This window comes from Meleagris gallopavo, chromosome 12, assembly GCF_905368555.1.
Source record: "Meleagris gallopavo chromosome 12, MGAL_WU_HG_1.1, whole genome shotgun sequence".
NCBI lineage: Eukaryota > Metazoa > Chordata > Aves > Galliformes > Phasianidae > Meleagris > Meleagris gallopavo.
Window position 1 is genome coordinate 10,429,754 of NC_139415.1, and position 21,473 is coordinate 10,451,226.

General features: G+C 40.5%; 1 protein-coding gene across 7 annotated transcripts in view; it reads left to right on the plus strand.

Annotated features, from left to right (window-relative positions):
* The window catches only part of PDE8A (phosphodiesterase 8A), a 111,219-nt gene that overhangs the window by 63,628 nt on the left and 26,118 nt on the right, over positions 1 to 21,473 (plus strand). For all 7 annotated transcript variants that reach the window (XM_085234054.1, XM_085234057.1, XM_085234060.1 and 4 more), the window contains exons 3-9: positions 13,131 to 13,187; positions 15,109 to 15,299; positions 15,993 to 16,049; positions 18,241 to 18,298; positions 19,436 to 19,524; positions 19,752 to 19,830; positions 20,957 to 21,094. In XM_085234054.1, the coding sequence (XP_085090180.1) occupies positions 13,131 to 13,187; positions 15,109 to 15,299; positions 15,993 to 16,049; positions 18,241 to 18,298; positions 19,436 to 19,524; positions 19,752 to 19,830; positions 20,957 to 21,094 (669 nt within the window). The remainder of the gene's footprint in view (positions 1 to 13,130; positions 13,188 to 15,108; positions 15,300 to 15,992; positions 16,050 to 18,240; positions 18,299 to 19,435; positions 19,525 to 19,751; positions 19,831 to 20,956; positions 21,095 to 21,473) is intronic.

Consider the following 21,473-nt stretch of genomic DNA (forward strand, 5'->3'; position numbering starts at 1 on the left):
GCACATGGTGCACCTAATGGTACTTGCATTGTATTTCTCTTCTGTAGGTCTGTCAGCTGCAGATGGTTTCCCCATCACCCCATCTCCAAATCCTGTTTCTGTTTTGTCCAAACAGCTTGTGTACTTGGCTGAGAGCAGCAGAGCACTGAATGAAAGCAGTTCTTGTAAGGAATCTTCTGAAGTCTTTTATTTTAAAAAACAAACACTTTAGAGTTACTGCACAGAGTGATGGAAAAGTGATATTTCCATCTGTGTGTCTTTATGGTCAGAAAGTGCCACACCTGGTTCCCACATAATCCAGAGCTCCTGTGCTTCCAGCATCCTGCTTCATCAGCAGGGCCCTGCAGTCAGTGTGCAGAGAGATGACCTGGATGCAATGCCCAGCTTTGGTACTGGTGTGTTTGCTTTGTGTGCCCAGGGCTTTGGTTCCATTTGCAGTGGGACTGTCTCACTAAGATCCCATCAATCCCTAAATGTGAGCTTTCTCCAGGACAGCCTGCCAGGACAAGCAGGATGAGATACAGCCAGCTTTTGCTCCAGGCTGTTAAACCTTTGCAATGAAAACCTTGCACACTACACAAGTACAAAGAAAGAAGTCGATTTGGTCCTTGTGTGGACCTGCCCATAGCACAGGACCACATCAGTCACCTTCCGCTTTGGAACAAGCTCTGTCTGTGCTCAGGGAGGCTCAGGAAAGCCGCAGGAAAGGAGACGGCTGCAGACAATGAGCGTGGTGCCTAGGCAGGGGTAACCTTCATCCAAACAATTGGCAGGGCCTTCTCTCTCTTTGTTTCTCCACTGCCCTTCTTCCTCTCTGTGTATTCCCTGTTCCCTCCTCTGCATATTTTCAGAGGTTCATCCTGTACCCTTGTGCCCTCCTCCCATTAGGTGGCAGCGGTGGTGTTTGATTATTTTGACCTCTGCCCCCCCATCACGACCTTGTTTGCAGCCCTGACCTCTTCAATTCCTCCTGGGGCTCCTCACTTCCCTTCCCCTTTGCAGCTTTGGCTGAAGTTGGAATGCTCGGAGCATCCCGTGCCTCCGGGCATCATCCCCATTCTTCCCAGGCCCCCAGCCGGGCCCCTAGGAGAGCTGCTGCCTCCTGCTCCTGATTACATTTGTTCAGAACTTGTCTTTGTGGAAGAGATTTAGAAGTACAGGTGCAAGCTGAAAAGATGTCATTTATTTTATTTCTAACAAATAAATTCCAAATGTTTGTCTCTGACTCTTGGAGTGCTGATGGAATCAGCCTGGGGCTCCAGTTGTAGCATGGTGGTAGAGGTCAGAGCAGGGAGAGAAATGAACTCTCACCTCTGTCTGTGGCTTGCAATCACAGGGATTCTGATTTTCCAGCCAGATGAAGCTGGGGGAGTTCCAGGTGAGACTGTGGGGGAACTGTGTGAAGAAAGCAACTAACAGGCGCTGTGTTACTAACTAAATTAAATGAACTTGTTTGACTGAAATGCTGGAAATAAAGAACATTTCAAGAAGAAAATATGCTATCATGCACTGAAAAAAAGAAAAAAAAAGAAAAAAAATAAAGTTCTGTACTTACCAGAAAGCGTTTCTTGCTACAGACTATGCAAAAAGCTGCTTGTTATGTGGGAAACATTACTTTGAGTTTCGCTGCTTGGAAGGCTGCAACTAAATTCTTTCTTAAAAAAATAGGCAGCCAATCTAGTGGTAATCCTGGAAATTCTACATGCCATGCAAGTGTTTAAAAAGATGTAATAGAATAGGTTAAAAGTACAAAGCAGAATTGCAATGCAAAATCATCAGTTTAACTTTTAAGCTGTCATAGATGCTATGAAATTATGTCCTAAAACTCCACCGAAGTAGGAAAGTGGTATGTGGTATGTCTACAGCATCAGAAAAATTATTCATGGCATAGACACATTTCAGTTGTAAAAGAAAATAAAAGAAATCAGTCCTAATTGGTTAAAATGTATAAGACTCGTTCCCACTCAAGCAGTACATGGGTAGCAGTGATAGGGCTTAGCGCTGTAAAATAAAGAGGAGACATGAGGCTGAAGTGTCCCACACTTGTGCCTGTTAGATTTACTTGACAAAAACAATTTGCAGGTAGTCATTCATTCATTCAGCATTCACAGCCGGCTGTGTGGAAAGGGCACTGACAGCAGCAGCCATGGAGCTTCCATCTGTAGTGGTCTCCTAGTCACCTTTCCTGGTGCAGGACTGAGAAAAGGGGGTGTGCAGGGAGAATGGGCAGGTTTAGAGCTCGAAATGCACTGGATCATCTCCATCCAACAGCAGAACATTGTTGACTGTGTCACACAACCACCGCAAATCATGCATACTTCATCTGGAAAGTATTTCTGGGTAGAGCCTCATATTACGGCCTGCAAATTTTGTTACTCTGCTTTGTGGAGAACATGCTGTGAGCAATTTATATTTAATAGGGCAGTGGTTTGATGCCACCTCTAATATTTTCCTGCTGTTCTAGAGGAGGTTTGTTTTGTTGAAAGACATTTGAATGTTCTTAAGCAAAATTAGATTACATATATAACTGGATTAAATTATGCACCTCGTACTATTTTCTGAAGTCATCCAGAGTACAACATAATGGTTCAAATTAAGCAGTGAAGAAACAAAAGTAAACCTTTGGTGTTCCGTGGCTGCTGCCTGGACTGTACATGTTGGTGGCTCATGCAGTTAGTCAAAATACATTACTGTCGCAATGCAGCACAAAAATTGCAAAGTTCAACATTTAGCAATACACCATTTGTTGTGTCTTTGGAGGATAAGGACAAAAGAGATGCAGAAAAATCCGCTAACCACACAAATATGAATTCGTCCCGGCTCACAGGAACACGCAAACACATAAATCAAATGAAACATCTCATGATTGATAAAGGCTTTCCTAATCAAGAGCACCGCTCTCTCCTGTGCTTATAGTAATTACTGCCTTATGTTCAAAGTTCATAGAGGATGAAAAAGAAATCAGGTGATGTAAGACCTTCCAACAATCTGATCTACATTATTCTTCAATGAGTACATAGGATGTTTTTTTTCTAGTTTTCCAAGTGACCTTGTTGTATTTTATTGCTGGGAGGAAAAGGAGAAAGAAAACAAGTGTGTGCAGTTGTTGCTGCACTCAGCTCAGAGCCATGGACGTTCCCGCAGCATGCTGCAGGCTGTCCGAGCAGCTTTGCAGTCCGCACGGGGCTGTGCAGATGCAGCACAGGGAGGACACCAGGGCTCGCAAATGAACATTTCCTGCTAAAATTTCTGGTAAAAGCTCCCTGCCAGAGCTATCAGCAGTCTGGATCACTGTCTGGGAAGAAACACTTGGTACAAGGGAGGAAGAAGGAAATGGTGACTGTGAACTTGTTAATGGTGTCGCCAGACAGGACTTTAATGTCTCTTCTCCCTTGTTTGTGCTTTGGCATGGAGCTTTCTCACTCAAACCAGAAAGCCTAGGCCTGCTGTATCCATTCATAGAAAAGACAGGAGAGTGAGAAAGCTTATTCAGGAGGGAAACATAGTTTGGATAGTTGAAAAACAGATGAAATGAGCTTCCATCTTGTCAGGTGCCAGAATTTGTATCTCAAGGGAGATCGATTCTGGACAGATGCCAGTTTTCCTTGCGACTAATCACCTTGTTTTGCATAGGTTGACACCATTTTAGCATATAACAACCAGGACCTTCTTCTTCCACCTGGCTCCTTCTTCAGCTTTATTGTTACTGCACGAGTAGAATGAGGAGCTGGTAAGAGATGCCCCGTGGAGCTCAGAGGCACCTGGCTTTTCCTAAGAGTTTGTGGGCCTGTGGCAGGGTCTAGTGACTTGTAACTGGAAGAGGCTGATACAGCTTCTGGAAAAACAGATTCCAGACATCCTGCCCATGTTATAGGGAATGGAAGCACTATTTAAAGCTGGTTGTCCAAAGAACACTTGAAGGGCCAGGACTGTTTGACCACGTGCAGCCCTTAACCACCACTAGCTCTGTGCTGAGTGTTAGTGCTTTTATCTTGCAGTTAGCTGTGCAGTTTGCAGGCTAGCTCTGCAGCCAGTGCGTGTGTTTACATTATGGATTTATTCAGTGTTTTTTCACTTTCTTTTCTTGGCCTACGATCTTCCCCCCTATTACAGACCTTTCCTTCCCAATTTGCTGTGTAGCAGGGCACTCTGAAAGCTTCACTTACTGTCATAATCAGGTAAAAGGATCTTACGCAGGTATCTTCAGATGCTGTTTCTTTCCTGTAAATCTCAGGGGTAAATAGAAGATAGAATTTATATGAGGATATTCAACATCAGTATATTAGTATTTGCACTGTTACGGTTCTTGTACTTTGAAAAATACAGACCTTAGATGTGGAAAGAATATACCCAGACAGTTGTGTAGTCAACAAACTTCACAACGGGAAGGGTTTTGCCTTGCTGGATGGTAGATATCCAGCTGGATTTGCATCTCCATTAATGACCACAGTGGCTGCTTTAAGGGCTGTTGATTAAAAAGGAGTGGCTCCACTGAGAGCTTGGTTCCCAGTTTCGGTGTGTGAAACTTTACTGGGAGGTGGTAACGCACTGATTGCTTAGGCATTCCTGGGGGGAAAAGCACGCTCCGTGCTAATTCATTTTTATTCCAGCAGTGTCATCTTTGGCACCTCGGCAGCTCTTTGGTAAAGGGAGAGCTGGGGCTGTGGAGATTATTTCTTAGCAAACATAGTAATACAGTTAGATTCATTAAGTAATGTTTTGAGTTAAATAAAAGAGAGTGCTGGAGCGTGCCTACCACAAATCCAGATAGAGTGAAATTCTCTTTGCCAAGAGAGCTAAAATTAAAAGTGGAATTCTGATTATAATGAAAAAATCCACATTAGTAAAGATTTGCAAAGTTCAGGGGGATTGGTGTGACTGTAAAAAGGTTCTACTGTACGTAAGGAAAAAAAAAAACCAAGAGTGATCCCACGTACAGCGCGTGCGATGTAACATTTCAGCAGCGCTGTGGGCTGGCAGAAGCGCGGTGTGTTCCTGACCCAGGCGCGAGCACAAGGCCTGTGTCGGGTTTCAGCCTACCCGGTAGGTCCTCCGAAATGAAGAGGCATCTGTGTGAGAGGAAAGCAGCCACTAGCAGCCACTATCCCTGCTAGTGAAATTCTGAGTGGACAGAAGAAAGGAGGGATCCTAGCACTCTTAAATCCATTTGTCTGTTTTCTGCCCGTGATAAAACCTGGTGTTATCCTGTAGGAGTGGTCTCTGGTAGGATCATGCTAAATGAATGCTGGAGAGCAGAAGAGAGGACACGGTGCTATGAATTTCCTAGTATTTAGTTTAAAGGATGTCTCGAATATGCTTGTAATCTCAAGCTTTCTGTGATGTATTGGAGATAAAGTTCTCCATTTATAAGAGACCAAGAACATAACTTTTGGTTTTCTCAATTATTAATGGACAGTTGCATTCAGGAAACAAAAATCCTGAAATGTTTGCTATCACTACTGAACATCTCCCTGTGCTGATCTGTATTCTGTCATGGTAGAGAGTGGCAGCAGATAGAAAGAATTATTGTGGTCGGTAGAGCCTGAGCTGTCTTTCCCCACAATGTAATGCCTCAGATTTGCCTTTCAGCAAGGAAATCTACATAAATAAAAAATTGTAAAATTTTCTAAGTTGTTCAGCTGGGAACATGGGGGTTCCCAGGAGGCAGGCTGGCTGTGCTGTCAGCCTGTTGCATATGTCATTTACCTGTGCTCTTTTTATAATGTGGTGTTACTCTGACTGTACGTTTGCCGAGGGCTCAGGCTTCTACCATATCAGCATGAACAGTGAGTTGTTAATGGCAATAGGAAAATCAAATTTATTCCTTAATAAAGGGGGGCTCAGGATGGAGCAGAGGTTTTCTAAAAAACCTAATAGACCTACTGGCAGGTTCATGCTATTTTGTGCTACACTTTCTTGCTTTGCTTGATCTGTTTGTGGCAATTACAGTGTTGGTATATGAAGGCATGAAAATTTGATTTGACACAAATAAACAGTATTTGGAAATCTTCCTAATAGACTGGAATTTCCTTTTAGATACTGAACCTATTAAAATCCAGATGGTTCAATGAAAATGCCACTGAAACCCATATGAATAAAGCAAAAAATAAAGCTTACAGTGACAGTATGTGATGGAGATCTGTTGTATCCTAATGTGTCTATAATCATCTCTAAAACAAAAATAACAAGTGGGAGCTGCTAGAAGGAGGAGAACTGGTCAACAAATATAAAACAGATTAGCACTTATTGCTGCATGCCGGGATCCTTTGGCTTCTGTGGAATCACAAGAGAGCAAGCGGCTTGAATGTTATTAAACAATAGAACTACTGTGCTGTATTTTAGTCTCCCAGAGTGCTGTGCAGCTCCTGTGAAAGTGCAGGCAGCAAGAGTTTCCCTCTGGGCCAGAAGAATGCAGTGTTTGTGTGGAAGCATCCACACAACTGGGGGACGGGAAGTAGTGATGCTGCAGCTGAGTGCAACATTCATACACCTGAAGGAGCAGGAGGGATGAGTTCTTTCGGAGTTAGAAAAGGTGTTGAGAAAGCCAACGCTGGATTTATTTGTTTGCAAACCCCAATGTACCCCAAAATACCGTGGGCCTCTGATTTTAGATGACACTTCCGCTCTGAGATGCCAGATATTTGAGCCGACTCTTAAATTTTGTTTAAAACAAATAAAACAGAATAAGTTACTAATATCCTGAAGATACCCTCTCTTTTCATCTGAAGCAATTCAATTTCTGCATTTTACACATTCTTAAACTGGACTCTCCAAAAAGACAAATGCTTACGAACCACGTTTAGCTTTGAAAATATGAAACTGTTCTTACTACTTTTTTTGCTTTGATAAAGGCATCCATTTGTGCAACCTATGTATAGAAAACCGTTATTATAGGGTTTAAAAAATTCTTCTAAAGTACAAGCCAGATCATTTAAGCTGCTGTTTTTCTCTTTAGTGCAGGATATAACTACAAATGCTTTACAGCATGTCCTCACCACACAAAAATATTTGGCTGTAGTTGAGTGAGCATTCCAGGGATCCAGTGTGGGGAGAGCTCGCAGCCTCCAGCTGAGGTCTGTGCGTATGTGGCCTCCACAGAGATGTTCCAGGAAAGCTTCCAGTCAGAGTGGGCAGCCTGAGGGGAGACCCCAGTGAGTCAGCTCAGGTTTTGAGGTGGTGAAGGTGTAGGGCATTTTAAACTCAGTGCTAGTTGGTCATAAAGGTATTTGACAAAATGATGATGATGGACCACAGACCATTGTAAAGGGTATTTACATTTCTGGGGTTGTTGTAGAACATTTGTTTCACATTTTTCCAATCTAATGTAAAATAAAGACAAGCAGATAACATTTCAAGTCCAATGTGCTTGTGTATATCATGTGGATCTCTAAAGGATCCCCGGGTCAGAGAAGTGCTGCAGCAAATGCCACTTGCTGGACTTGAATATCCTCTGATGTGAGAACTGGTTTCCATTCAACAGTGTTCTCTTTGGTTAGAAAACATCATGTGGATTCATGAGCTGCCTCTGCGGGTTTGAGATCTGTGTGATTGTGCTGTAAGCATGCTAAGCGTTAATGACATTTATCATTTAAATATCCTATCAAAAGCTGAAGGAATCCTTAGAGCTGTTGGTGTGCTCTGTGTAGAAGTTCTGACCTTTAACAGTGGTAGAGGTTACTGTCTTCTGTTCTGTAATTGTACAAAGCTGACCGCAGTGGGCTGCTGGTCTGGGCCAGAAGCCACCCAGGCCTTACCACACTGCACATAATTATAAAAGTCCCTTTGGGACAGCATTTTCCCTTCCCTTCCCCCTTCCCTTCCCTTCCCTTCCCTTCCCTTCCCTTCCCTTCCCTTCCCTTCCCTTCCCTTCCCTTCCCTTCCCTTCCCTTCCCTTCCCTTCCCTTCCCTTCCCTTCCCTTCCCTTCCCTTCCCTTCCCTTCCCTTCCCTTCCCTTCCCTTCCCTTCCCTTCCCTTCCCTTCCCTTCCCTTCCCTTCTCTTTTTTCCAAAATAATGAAATGATTCACCTCTGATAATGTCATGCTTGCAAAATGGTAACAGTGAAAAAAAAACACAGTATTAGAAATATGGGAAGATTTTCCAAAAGGTGCAGAATGAATTCTCAATTGTGTCTAAAGTGTGCTAGAAGGCAGCAAGCCCAATTTCATAATGATATTACTCCAGTTAATTTCATAATGATATTGCTCCAGTTCTGTTCTAATTTATTGCATTGGACTAATTCTGGAGCAGTGCAGATGGGAATTAGATCCAGAATAGGACAAACAACATACACAGTTGAAGGTGTCACCAGGAGCTCAGGAGTAAGCATGGGTCCCATGGCTGGTATGCTTAGCAACCTCACTCAAGAGGCAACTCACTGTGCTCCATAGAACTCACAAAAACTGCAAACTCTCCAAAATTTGTGTTCCTAATGATGTGAATCAGAGGCCAGAGCTTGCCTCCCAAGAGCTAATTTACGTAAAACTGATTCACTACCGTTACTAAAACTTCAGAAATTCAGAACGGAGAGTATGATATCTCAGTGCTTGTGTTGGTTGCTGTATCATCATATGACAGCATCATAAATAATTCTTGTAGGAATTAATTAAATATTGAAAACAATTAAAAAAAAAAAAAAAAAGATATCATACCAGAACTTCAGGTGATCTTCAGACCTTGAAATACAGATCTGACTCCACATTGTTTTGTTGACAGAGATGCACTGGGGGAGCCAGATTTAAACTCAATGCTAGATTTCGTAAGAAAAATTGCATTGAGTCAGAATGCTGCATTATTTAAATTGTCGAGTCTGTGACATTTGTCTACATTTTTTATGAAACAAAAATAGGAAAAGATATCAAGGGATAGAATTAACAGGTTTCATCTGGGTTGAGCAGCAGTTTTGATAAATGTTAGCTGCCTTCCAGAGCTCTGTATTTCAGCAAAAAATGAACTGAGTACAGATTCAGGTCTTTTAGAGCCTGGTTTGCCTTCATCCTTGTCAAACGAAGGCAGGTAACCCTAGGTGCTTTATTCCCTCCTGTTCTTTGACCTAATTGTTGTGGCCTCCGAACGGCTAAAGGAGTAACTGTGGGGCCAGACTCCTACTTTATAGTGAAGTAAATCCAGGTTATTCTCTTTGTGGAATTGCTCTGATAGCCAGTGGGGTACTTTCCGCCTTCCAGCATCCACAAGTGTTTGGCTGAGGTTTTTGAGAACTGATGTTATCACGTGGAATTCAAATTTCTGCCATTAATGGATTCCAAAGGAGTTGAAGTTCGAGGTATGATCTAAACCTGTGAGTCTAAGCTTTCCTTCTCAGGGGTGATAAATCTATGCTTAGCACGGCAGGTTAAGGAAAGAGATGCTTTTTCCTTTGTAAAATTAATCCCTTTGTTTTTCTTAGCATAATCTGAATTTTGAGTCCTAGTGCTCTGAGCATGTTTTGGTGTTTGGTTTGGTTCTTGCTGTGATGAGTCAAGTCTTCCTGTACCAATGCATGGGCAAAACTTAAGTATGCATTATAAAACTAAATAAAACACATTTTTTATGATGTGTTAAAATATTGATCTGAGTAAAATGATGAATTTTTCTGACAGTAGTCCAATAAGCCCGGTGATGAAGTCTTATATCACTGTAGTTACCCATGTCCTAAAATAACGAATCAGGGCCTTAGGGCTGAAGTCTTTATTTGAATGGGCAGTTATCTGGTATTGAACAGCTCACCATTTCTCATTGCCTGCTTTTGAAACCTGGATGTCAGCAGGTTGCCTCAGGCAGCCCGAGGCTCTGCTTTATAACATCCCACAAAAACTTCATGAAAGAAGTGAGCTAAGAACATAGCTCTAAAAAAGAAACGTGTTTGCCGCACTGTAGCGGGAGCACTGCATGGGAGTTAATGGCCAGAGGGTGCGGGGGGCTGACGCTGCCTTTTAGTTTACTCTCCTCTCCAATTGGTAATGGTAGGAGAGGCACGCTGGAGGGAGCCAAGATGTGAGACCTCTAGCAAACAGAGACCTGCGGAATGCGGGCTGCTTTGATGTGTCCTGCGCTCCAACCAGGCAGTTTATCACCACAGGGAGTGTGCGGATCGAGCTGGCTTTATGTCCACCCTTCAGTCCTTACTATATTTATTCACTGGGCAAATTCCGCAGGGCTTTTGTAGCTGTAGGAAGAAAAAAAACTTAAACAGCAGCCACCGTGAACAGACCGTTGCTGTCGGTTTTGTCCTGGCAAAATGTGAGGAATGACTGATGGTGAGAAGTACTGTACCAGGTTACATCAGGTCAGCGCCAAGTCTGTTGTACTTTAATCAGATCGGTCATGGTTGTTTGGGTCTGTATTTATGTCGGTTGTTTTTATTTATCAAACATTCGCTCTGGGCATGGGAAACATGCAGTATTACTATCAGCAGTCACAGTGTTTTCAGTTTTGTGGCTACAACAGGCAGTGGGTCAGAGAACACGGGATGACTGCAGTGCTGTGTGTGAGCACTTAGAGAAGGCTGGGGTTGGTTCTTTTTCCAGTAGGAAAGCAAAACTCTTGAGTGAATAAGAATGTGTTTGTGCTGTGTTATAGTACATGTTATAGTACATGTGAGCCTTGGCTGGGCTTGGTTTGTTGTGAGCTTGTGTTCGTAAAGCTCATTTCATTCATCCTTAGAGTTTCAGCTCACCCTTGTTGCCGCCGCCTTGGTTTTTGACACAGCACTTAATCAGCACGCTGCTTCCCAGTGCTATCAGCAGCAGACAAAGAGCTGAAATGATTAATCAAGTGATTGAACAGATTTCAACAGGATTAATAATTAACTGGAGCTCAGTGATGTTTTGTAGCGGAGATGCAGAGCAGGGTTTTTCTTCGGCCCAGGACAGGCAGTTAACGTGTAATGACAGCTTCCCATTTGGGCAGTGCCTGTAACTTAAGCTTCAGTGGTGCATACATGGGTATTTTCAGTGTCGGAATGCCACAGTTTGCTGGCATAAAAGCATTTTCCAGTCTCAGTGAATTCCCTGTAGGATAAATGTTATAGCATAACTTCATAGAGCTTGGTCTGTGTTGGAACTGGGTGTGAGGGTGCACTGCTCTGATACATGGGGTTCAGAGACCCCAAACTTCAGAGCTCAGCTCCGAGTCTGTGCTCTGCAGCTCACAGTGGAACCAGTAACACTTGCTACTTTATGCTGGCAGCTGGAGAGCAAAATAAATAGTGCAAAATTTAATTTGAAATGTGGTCATGACCAGAGAAATGACTGTAGAAAGGCATTGCTTATTCAATAGATACACCCCCTCTGTGTCCTTTGGGCATGCCTGCTGATCCCTCTGAATGAGAACAAGGAGTCACTGCTGGCAGTGCTGCAGGGCCAGCACAGCCCTGGCAGATGGGGCTGGATCTCCTTCCGCTCCGTGCACTGTCAGCAGAACTATTTGCTGTTTTCTGGTGCAGATTTGGAAAAAGTGGATGATAGGCCTCGAGGGAGGAGAAAGCAGTTTGATTTTTTTCCTATGGAAGAGAGGTTTGGGGTCTTAAAATTAGAAGAATTGACCAGAGAGTATTTAAACTAAGCCACTCGAATCTGGGATGGCTGAGAGTAAACCTGAAGCCCACCCACACAATTTAAATGCCAGCTTTTTGGGGCCCTCTGAAATAACACAGCAAACCCTGGCTCCTTTTTTGTAAGCGCTACGTTGCCATTTTTCCTTGATTTGTGTTTCTTGCTCATTTAATGTTGCCCTGATGATTTCCAAGTTGATAAATAAATAAAATCACACATGAGAAACTTGGAAGGCTGAGCAATGGAGCAATGAGGTCAAAGAAAGAATAGAGCATGTAATTCAAAAAGATTTTTCTGTGGGATGTGGTGAGGTTTCTCTAAAATTACTTATTGGAAACGTTCTAGAGTGCAAAGCAATAAATCTGATCTTCAAGTGTGGCTTTACTTTGAAAAACAACAATGTAAAAATGACACCTTTGTACTCAAGAGATCTTTACTTTGTACATGAGAATGTTTTCCATTTACTGCGTTACCCATAGCAATTTTCTGCTGTGTTTTTACTCCAGTATCTTTGAAGAGTCTGTGCTCTTCAGGGACCATTGGCCGGACACTGCAGCCCTTTTGGAATCAGGAGCGTTGTTACTCCTGATTTCTAGTTTTCATTTTAGAGATAAGAGATGAGAACTACTTAGGCACATGAAAGCGCAGCTACTTGCCAAGTAGGAGTTCCCAAAGACTCTAACCTACACAATCCTATTAGTCTCCTCTGTATTTATATGTTTATCTCCTTGAGAACGTTTGTCCCAGATGCCTTGAAAAGTCATTCGTGCTGAAGCCTGCACTCCAGCCAGTGATACCCAATGATTAGTTGCATTAGAGCCAGCTGCCATAAGCAGCACCCGGGCCATTCACCTCCATCGCTTCCAGTGGCATGTGAGGAAGAAAGATCCTGACACAGTTCTTGCACACAAAGCTAAGCTGCTGGGCTGAGTTACCAGAACGGAATCTGGTGCAGAAATCACAGTATGCACAAAGCATGCCATACCACAGCAACATTTTACAGGGTTTCTCAAAGCCAACTGCATGCTGAGTGCACGCAACTTCACACAGGTATCTGGGTTCTGATGCCTGCCCTGGAGGGGCTGGCTGGGAAGGACGGAACACAGCCCAGCATCCATGAGGCTGCTATGTTTATGTGCTTTTGTATCACTCGTTGGCACCTATGACATAGGAAATGCTAGGAGTAACATTTTTTTGCCTTTCTCCAGTAGGTTGAATGTTCTTTAGAAGTTGTTGGGTTTTAATTTTTTTTTTTTTTTTTTTTTAAACAATTTTAAAAATGCTTTCGTATTTTGCAAGGCAGCTCATGTCACACAGGGGTTACAAAAACCAAATAAATACCAACAATCTGTCTACAAAACTTTCAGGACTAATCCATTCTTTTTAAAACATAACAGTCAAAACTGACCTGATTTGTAATGGTGTTAACACAGCTCAGCATATGCATTTACAAAAGCAGAACAAGGCCATCGTAACGGTGGTAATATATCTGTGCAACAGTAGTCAGTAAGCTCTAACAGAGCTATTTCTGCTTCTCTAGGTGTGTATGTGCTAATAAGATCCTCTTTTATATTTTCTAGTCACCAGTTACAGATGTGCAGTTTGGCCCTATGAGACTTCATCAGGATCAACTTCAGGTAGGTGCTATGGTTCCAACTGAAGTCTTAATTTCTCAGATATCACAGAAATTAACTTTGGATGTATGTCTGGAGTTTTTGTGGTATGGAGATCTTCACAGTGTTTTTGCCAAGTGATACGCATGCTCTTAACAGGTTGTACCCACATTATATGTGATACTCTAAAAATCCTGACAAACTCTTTTCTCCAAACATCTCTCAACTCATAGGAACCGAGCCATCTATAGCCATTTCCTCTGTTGTGGTCAGTGTAGTATGTTCCATGATTTGCATTTTACTTAATACATTTTGCTTTTACTTAATCAAAATCTCATCAGAACAATACTAAGTCAAATATCCTGGTGAGGTCTATTACACCAGCATTACTACTAGCATCAACCAAACTTGCAGTATCACAGAAGATAGAAAGTGAGCAACACTTGTAATTGTTTTTTATTATTATTATTATCATTTGTTGTTGTTGACTGGCATTACTTCAAACTCCTTTATCTCTTTATTAATAAAGATCATATGCCAGCTGTCCCCTTCTTTTGTCTGACTCCCTTGAACATCCTTTGAAAATTCTCCTATGTCTTGTGGCATACTGAAGTATTAATTATCCAAGATGTTCCTCAGTGATTAATTACAAAACTCTTGGGTGAAACTTATCTGGACCTACTGATTTGAAAATGTCTGTATTCAGGAACAGTTCAGAATCCTCCCAAGCTATTGTCAGAACAGACAGTGTTATCATCTAACATCAAATATTAGGACAGCCTAATCCAGCTTTTCCCCAGGTATAAATCAGAAACATTCCTTGAATGTTTCTGTCCCCCTTTATGGTTATTAATGGTTGTATGACTTCTGTCCAGTCATAGGCCACTCTAACATTCTACCAGTTAATCCTTGTGATAGTTGGTAGATAGGAGGGAAGGAAAGGTCAGACAACATTACATTTTTGCCGAAGCTGATCATACAAATAAGATCTCCTGATTGCTCTGTGCTAATGCTGAACACCATTATTCCACTCCTAAGAGTGTTATAAATTAACTCCACTAAATATAGCCAAAGTTTGACATGTTTTTCAAGCAGGTTTGCAAAGGTTACTATAAAAGGAATCTGAACTAAATGAGTACTAAGTCCTTCATTCTTAGAAAAATATGCACTGCAGGGAAATGTTAAGATTTACTGGTAGACATTCCATCAACCTGGTCCAAAGTATAACCAGCACAGAATTCCTAAAGTCACCCAGAAGATAAACGGCAGTGGGATGTGGTATGAGTTACACATGCTCCACATTGTTGTCTAACCAAAGCATATATTTAAGTGTAGTTTGATTAAATTACTGAAAGATTGGTGTCCTGAGACAGTGGGCTAAAATGTTGATCTGGTTTATCCATCTTTCCCAGAAGACTGCATCTACTGAGTCGTCCACAAAAGCAGCATTAACACAGATGTACATTCTATCAGTCTGTGTATTCTCTCTGCAAAATAAACTATTCTCTATAAAATATTACCCCGAAGCAAAGTACAGTCACGTCAGTGGAAGTCTTCCTTAGTAGATGTTCATGTTTATCTTTCATAGAGTATTCCACTGTAGAATTTAAAACATGTTTCATTAGGAATGTTGAACTTTTGGGCATTGTGTTGATTTTAAAAAGACTCAGAGAGAGGAATGCTACTGGCAGTTGTGCAGCTAGTTATGACAGAGCAAATCATAGCTCTCCCAACTTCCAATTCTGGACTTCCAGCATGGTAATTCCCTTCTGTGATACAAATCTCAAGGCAAGCTTGGCACAGGAGTCACAGGGGTCTTCATATACAGAAATACTTCCATCTTGTGAGAATTCATGTTGGCTAACCTTGTTAAAAGTGGGTAAAGGTCATGGATTCTAATGTATATATATGACTTGTTTGTAATGACTCTCTGTATTTGAACCAGGTACTTCTAGTGTTTGCCAAAGAAGATAACCAGAGCAACGGGTTCTGCTGGGCCTGTGAGAAAGCTGGATTTCGATGTAATATTGCCAGGACGCCTGAGTCTGCACTGGAATGTTTTCTTGATAAACACCATGAAATTATCATTATAGACCATAGACATTCCAGATACTTTGATGCAGAAGCATTGTGCAGGTAAACACCATTTCAGGATAATTAATGAATGGCTATGTAGATAACTTGTCAGGAAAGATTTCTTGCTTTTTTTATGACCCTTCTATAAAATCTATTGAATGGTACTGTTTGGCTTTTTTTTTTTTTTTTTTTTTTTTTTTTTTTGACAAAAGTCCATTTTCATCAATGTTATCTCAGTGCTGTGGCATTTTTGGTTGTTTGCTAGGACAGTTGAAGCTTGACCTGGTGTGGAGCTACAGTGTGCAAATGTGTTGCCATAGTGGAATGCTTTCTCAAATACCTGGCTCCACATTTGTGAGATAGAAGCACTGCTCATTTTTACTTTCATCCCCCTGTAAAGTGAAATGCTCCTTAAATTTGGGAGGCCAAATTCTTGAAACTAGCCCTTTTCTACTAATGCATTCATGCCGTTTCAGAAGGTTGACTTTTTGCTGTTCCCTTCGACAGCATTTGAGGTTTCAGTTAACGTACTTTGTATGTCCTTTTTTTGATATGGAATTTCAGGCACTGCTGCCTTTATTCTCTTTTCTCAGTAATCCTGCAGGCTTCAGATCTAACTTTTTTTGCTATTGTTAAATCAAAGCATGCAATAGAGGCATGTTAAAAAAAATACTGTATGAAAATTCTGTACGGTCACAGTTTCTGAAATGCAAACTTTAAAAAATGTTAAATGTTCTTTCTTTTTATTTAAAGGTCTATCAGAACAACGAAACCCTCAGAAAATACAGTCATTATTGGTGTAGTACGAAGGTAAATACATCTTTACTTATAAATTTCATCCACAAAGTGTAAATCTTAACACTGTAAATGTAAATCCTACAGTGAAAAAAAAAGCTTGAATTAGAAATTCTTGTGAAGTTTATCACTTTATGTTATTATATCATGTAGAGTTTTCACCATTGTTGGCCACAGGATTTATGATTTCTACTTTTTACTGAAGAGGCTTGACTCAACCTCTGCACCCTCATGTGCAGAACTGTGGAACTGCCTCATAGGTTGTGTTTGGATATTAATAAGTATAACACACTGAACTCTCGATCTGTCTTTCAATCTGAATAATCACAGCACAAAGAGGAGATCTGTAGAGTTATGAAAAAACTATAGAACAGTTTGAGCAGTGAGAAACAGCATCTGAGCATAGAAATTCTGAAAATAACATAGACTGTTAAGACATCTCAGTATAGCAGTGCACGTTTTTTCCTCCTCCTCCCTTTTGAACACACTTCTTATATATCATAAAGAACGTAGAAGTAACAAAAATGCAATATATTTAACTGGAAATGGATTTGAGTTAATTTTCTCTGAGTGCAATTTGAGACTGGCCATTTCTCAGAAAACATTTATTCCGGAAGCCAAATCTGAGGGGTTGAAATTTTCCATTAACGATCCTGCTTTCCACCACCATCTCTAGCAAACAACAGATCCTCATTAAGCATTTCAGAGGATTCCGTTCTGAATGTAGTCTGTATTATTTTTATGTTGGGAAGTCTTATGACTATGGGAACCATTGCTTCTACAATCAGAATCATCTCTTGTAATATCAAAGAAATGAGAAGGAGCAGGGGAGAAACAGTGAACTAACTCAAGAGCTTCTTTATGTATATGAGAGAGAAAGGCCTCTGTGGTTCTGTGGGCCAGCAAGTCCTTTTTAAAAGCTAGGAGAAATTGGAAGCTGGGCCTGCTGACTCATAATTAGGAAGTTACTCAAAAAGGAAAAAAAACCTTGCAATTGATTTTGTCTTTTCAAAATGTTCATATTGTGTGTTGGGACAAGGTAATAGCTCCCTAGAGTGACAAGTTTGAGATCTCAAACTTTTCAGATGTCTATTACCCCTGTTAGGGAAACTTCAAAAGTAAGCCTGTCTCTCAACCAGTTGGTTGTTTCAAATTCCTGTGTGCTAACACATGCCTTCTGTAGTCACTATTCAGGATTTCACAGAGTGAGAACTTTCACACATTTCCTTTCTTGCAAGAAGCGTATTTGTGAAGAAGCCTGACATTTAGCCAATAGCATATGGAAGGGCTTCTCTCTGAGGATTGCCATCCTTCAGTTTCCTGCAGTTCAGTTTGTTGAGGTTGTTTTTTCCTGCAGTATTCCTGATGTCTTTCTTTGTACTTTTGGGAGGCAGCATTGCGAGATAGCTGGCATGAGGAATGGAGATATTTTCTGCCCTTGTCTCCCTGCTTACTCTTGATGGACATCATTCTCTTTGTGCTTAAGAAACAAGTACATGGAAAACAAAAACAAGAGATGCCATAGGATCCAAAATTTCAGACATAAAGAAAAGCTATTGTGCCATCTGCTAGACATGACCAGCTTCCATCTGCTTGTTTACAGAAATCTAACATAATGACCTTTCTTCCAGATTCCATTCATACATCACATATGTTGGAGTGTCTTTTAACAGTTGATATAGTCAAGATTTTCAGAATGATTCAGATATCTCATTTTAGGAGTATGTCATTCTGAAGTGACCTGCTAGCAGGTGCTGGGTTGTCAACACTGGAAAATCCATCATCATTCAGCCACCTTAAGTTGTCCACTAAGGTTTGGTAAATACATATAACAAAACATTCCTTAAAACTTTGCTCATGTAGACCTTCAGGTGCATCTTTGGGTAGGGACAACATAAATAACAGGGACCTGGTACCAAAAAAGGATCCATGCAACAGTCTAGCTAATTAAATTGTTTGAAGCATTACTTGTTTGTGATGCAGGAAGCTCATTATGTACAAATAGGAAAACATATTGGCTTATCTGTTCCAAAGATATGAGTTTGTCATAGACAAAAAAATGTTTTATTCATAGATCCTGTTAGGATCTAGACATATGAGCCTGTCATGTGATATCTGGTGTACAGGTACTGGTATGTCAATGGCTTGTGAAATTGGGTTTCAATTGATTACAAAAACAACATCTGCCTTTATCCTTCTTTTAAAGGCATGCTGATCGTGAAGAGTCATCGATATTGCCCCTGATCTCTGCTGGCTTCACAAGGGTATGTTTGTTTTATAATCTACTAGTCAGCTCTGACATTCCAAAACTGTCACTGGCTGTGTCAGTAATCCCACCTGTAAGTCTTGTTTGTGCTGCTCATTCTTACATAGTTCCTCATTCAAAAGTACAGTGCACTGGAAGAGCTAAAATAATGCTGACTAAGTAGGCATGCAGTCTCAGGAATGCCAGAAGTGGTATTGAGACATTTCTTCAATATAAATTTATTTCACAAGTGTACAATGCTCTGATTTAAAGGTTGACATTGGCAAAATTGACTAATTACTGTAGCAGAGCCAAAGAGTGGCTTCAGTGAACAACAGAGCATGCTGTGGGAGATCTTCTCTATCAAATGCCAATTCACTTCTGTAAACACGTTTCAGACACTGTCAAGTACCATTATCTTTTGTTTAGAAAGATCTGAAAAGTATCACGTTGAATCTGTTCCTTGGCAACTATTGCAATTAAGCAGGAAAGGTGCTTATTAGCCTGTCAGTTGAGTGGATTCCTGATTGCGTTTAGCTGACAATGGAACAAAAATGTGCACGATTTCACCATTGTAATTCAGAGTATATTCGTTGCATGCTCACCAGATTTTTTGCCATCGCATCGCAATCCATTTTCTTATTTATAGCAGAGTCCTAATACAGGAAATGCTAAAGCCTGAAAATAACTGCACTTGTATGCACAGAGTCATTCCAGTGGGCGCATCAGTAATCTGACACAGGTTCTGAATTATTTATAGATGAGAGCCTTGGAGATTGGACTAATGGCAAAGCACAGAAAGCTTTGTTTAGCAGCCTTGATGTGGTGGCTTATCTTTGATAATCCCCACTGCCCACAACTATCAACATCTATGGTGGTTTATCATGAGCAAAGATGTAACACTGAGGCTTGTACTTGATTAAAATGAGAAGTTTCAAAAAAAGACATCAGAGAAGATACTCAGGTCATTGCTATCAGAGCCTAGAATTTTTCTAGCTCCAAAAAATAACCTTATCAAGTTGCTTACATTGCAACATGTTTATTTTATGCATATCTGAGCCTTTTTTGTTCTCCATTGGGCAAAAGAAAGCTGAGCTTCATACCCTTGAGTACAGAAATGTGTACTAATTAAGTATTTCTAATGTTTTATTTGCAGAGATATGTAGAAAATTCCAATATCATGGCCTGTTACAATGAGTTAATTCAGCTGGAATTTGGAGAGGTGCGGGCACAATTCAAACTAAGGTAATTTTAGCAAAAACATCATCAGCAAAATTTGCCATTTCAGCCATATCCTTAAAAGAGTATCCATTTTCCTGTACTGCAGTTAATTATAGAATGTCAGTTAGCTAAAGAAAATATGTTAATCCTTAAAGTACAACTTTGTTCAGTATGGAATTACAATAGTTTATTAGCATTGCAGTAAGAATTATGTGGATCAAAGCTAATCAGATGTCATTTTTCGTCTCCAGGGCTTGTAATTCATTATTCACAGCATTAGAGAAAAGTCAAGAAGCCATTGAGATCACAAGTGAAGACCATGTAATACAGGTTTGTTCCAGTTATTTTTATAAGAACAGAAAATTGCTCTGCAGGCTGTGTTTTATTTCATTCATGATTACATTTACTTTTTTTTTTATGATACAAGAGTCTAACCTAACTTAATGGTTCTGATAAGTCTGAAGTGAGTTTCACTGTAGAGTAGAATTTTCTCCGTTTGAAATATCTTACGTAAGTCAATTTTGAGGGAGACTGTTGTTTCTGGAAAAAAAAAAAAAAAGAACTTCCTGTTTTGCTTTTCTTTTTCTTTATTTTTTTATGTCACAAATGAAAACAGCTGTTGGCTTGTACCCTTTTTTTTTTTTCTTCTAAAAATACTGGATGTTAATTGTACTCTAGAAATTAAACCAAATTGGTGCTCTATTTACAAAAAAGTACAACACTGTTTTTTTTTTTTTAATAAAACTGATAGTATTTGTCGAATCAGGATTTTTGAGTGAACATTTTTGAATGTAATCATCTCTTAAGAATGTGCTTAAAAGCGGAAGAGAAATTGTGCTTAGGTTTGCATTCATGAAAAACATCATCTTTATAAGGGAGTTAGTTCCATCCATGACTGTGAAGGCTGCGAGGAGTGATTTTATTATCAGTACAGAGGTTGAGTATAAGCCTCTGGGAGTTATAATGTGCATATAAATTGTACCCTTTTGACCCAGATCTTGACAATGGCAATTTCATTGAAGAACGTGCTTTCTACATTCCTTTCCCAAAAAGAACAGAGCCTGTCCTGGAGCTGCTTGGAAATACACTTTTTCAGGCTGAATTTTGTTACTCTGTGGACAGACCCAGAATACAGTGGAACCAAGAGGAGGGAGTCCTGCAGCTCCAACAGGCAGGGCTTTCTTCCTTTATAGGCCAGGGGAGCAATGTTAGGAGCAGGGAGCATCCAGATGTGCCCTTTCCATATCTATCACATGGAAACACTGCAAAGTGTGAGGCATTCATATTCTGTTATTATGGGAAAAAAAGCATTGATACCTTTTTCAGGAGCAATGCATACAGAGATTTATTCCAGGCTGGGGGAGAGGTTCCATTTGCTAGATTTAGCAAATGGATAAAAAGTGATCTGATGTGCTCTTAGTACTGTTGAACGTTTTTGTTTGTTTTTATTTTACAGTACGTCAATCCTGCATTTGAAACAGTGATGGGCTATCAAATAGGTGAATTAATAGGAAAGGAACTAACAGAAGTGCCTATAAATGAAAAAAAAGCTGATTTCCTAGATACTATTAATTCCTGCATAAAGATAGGAAAGGTAAGTAATGCCATTGTACTGCTTCTCATTTTCTATTTGTGAACTTTATTGTTGTCCAGAGATGGCACGTGATATATGTGCAGCCTCACAGCCATAGAGCACTTGCACTTTATTACTTTAACAATATAAGGAAGTAAAAAATACTCATTTTTAAAGGCTTCTTCCTCTTTAGTTGTTTGGAAGAGCTGCACATTTTATGAAAATTATTGACTTGGTGTATTTATTTGATGGTACAAGAGGGAATGCTTTTAAAGAAAAGGAGGAAGGATCTAAATTAGATGTTAGGGGGAAGTTTTTCACAGAGAGGATGGTGAGGTGCTGGAACAGGCTGCCCAGAGAGACTATGGATGTCCCATCCCCAGAAGTGTTCAAGACCAGG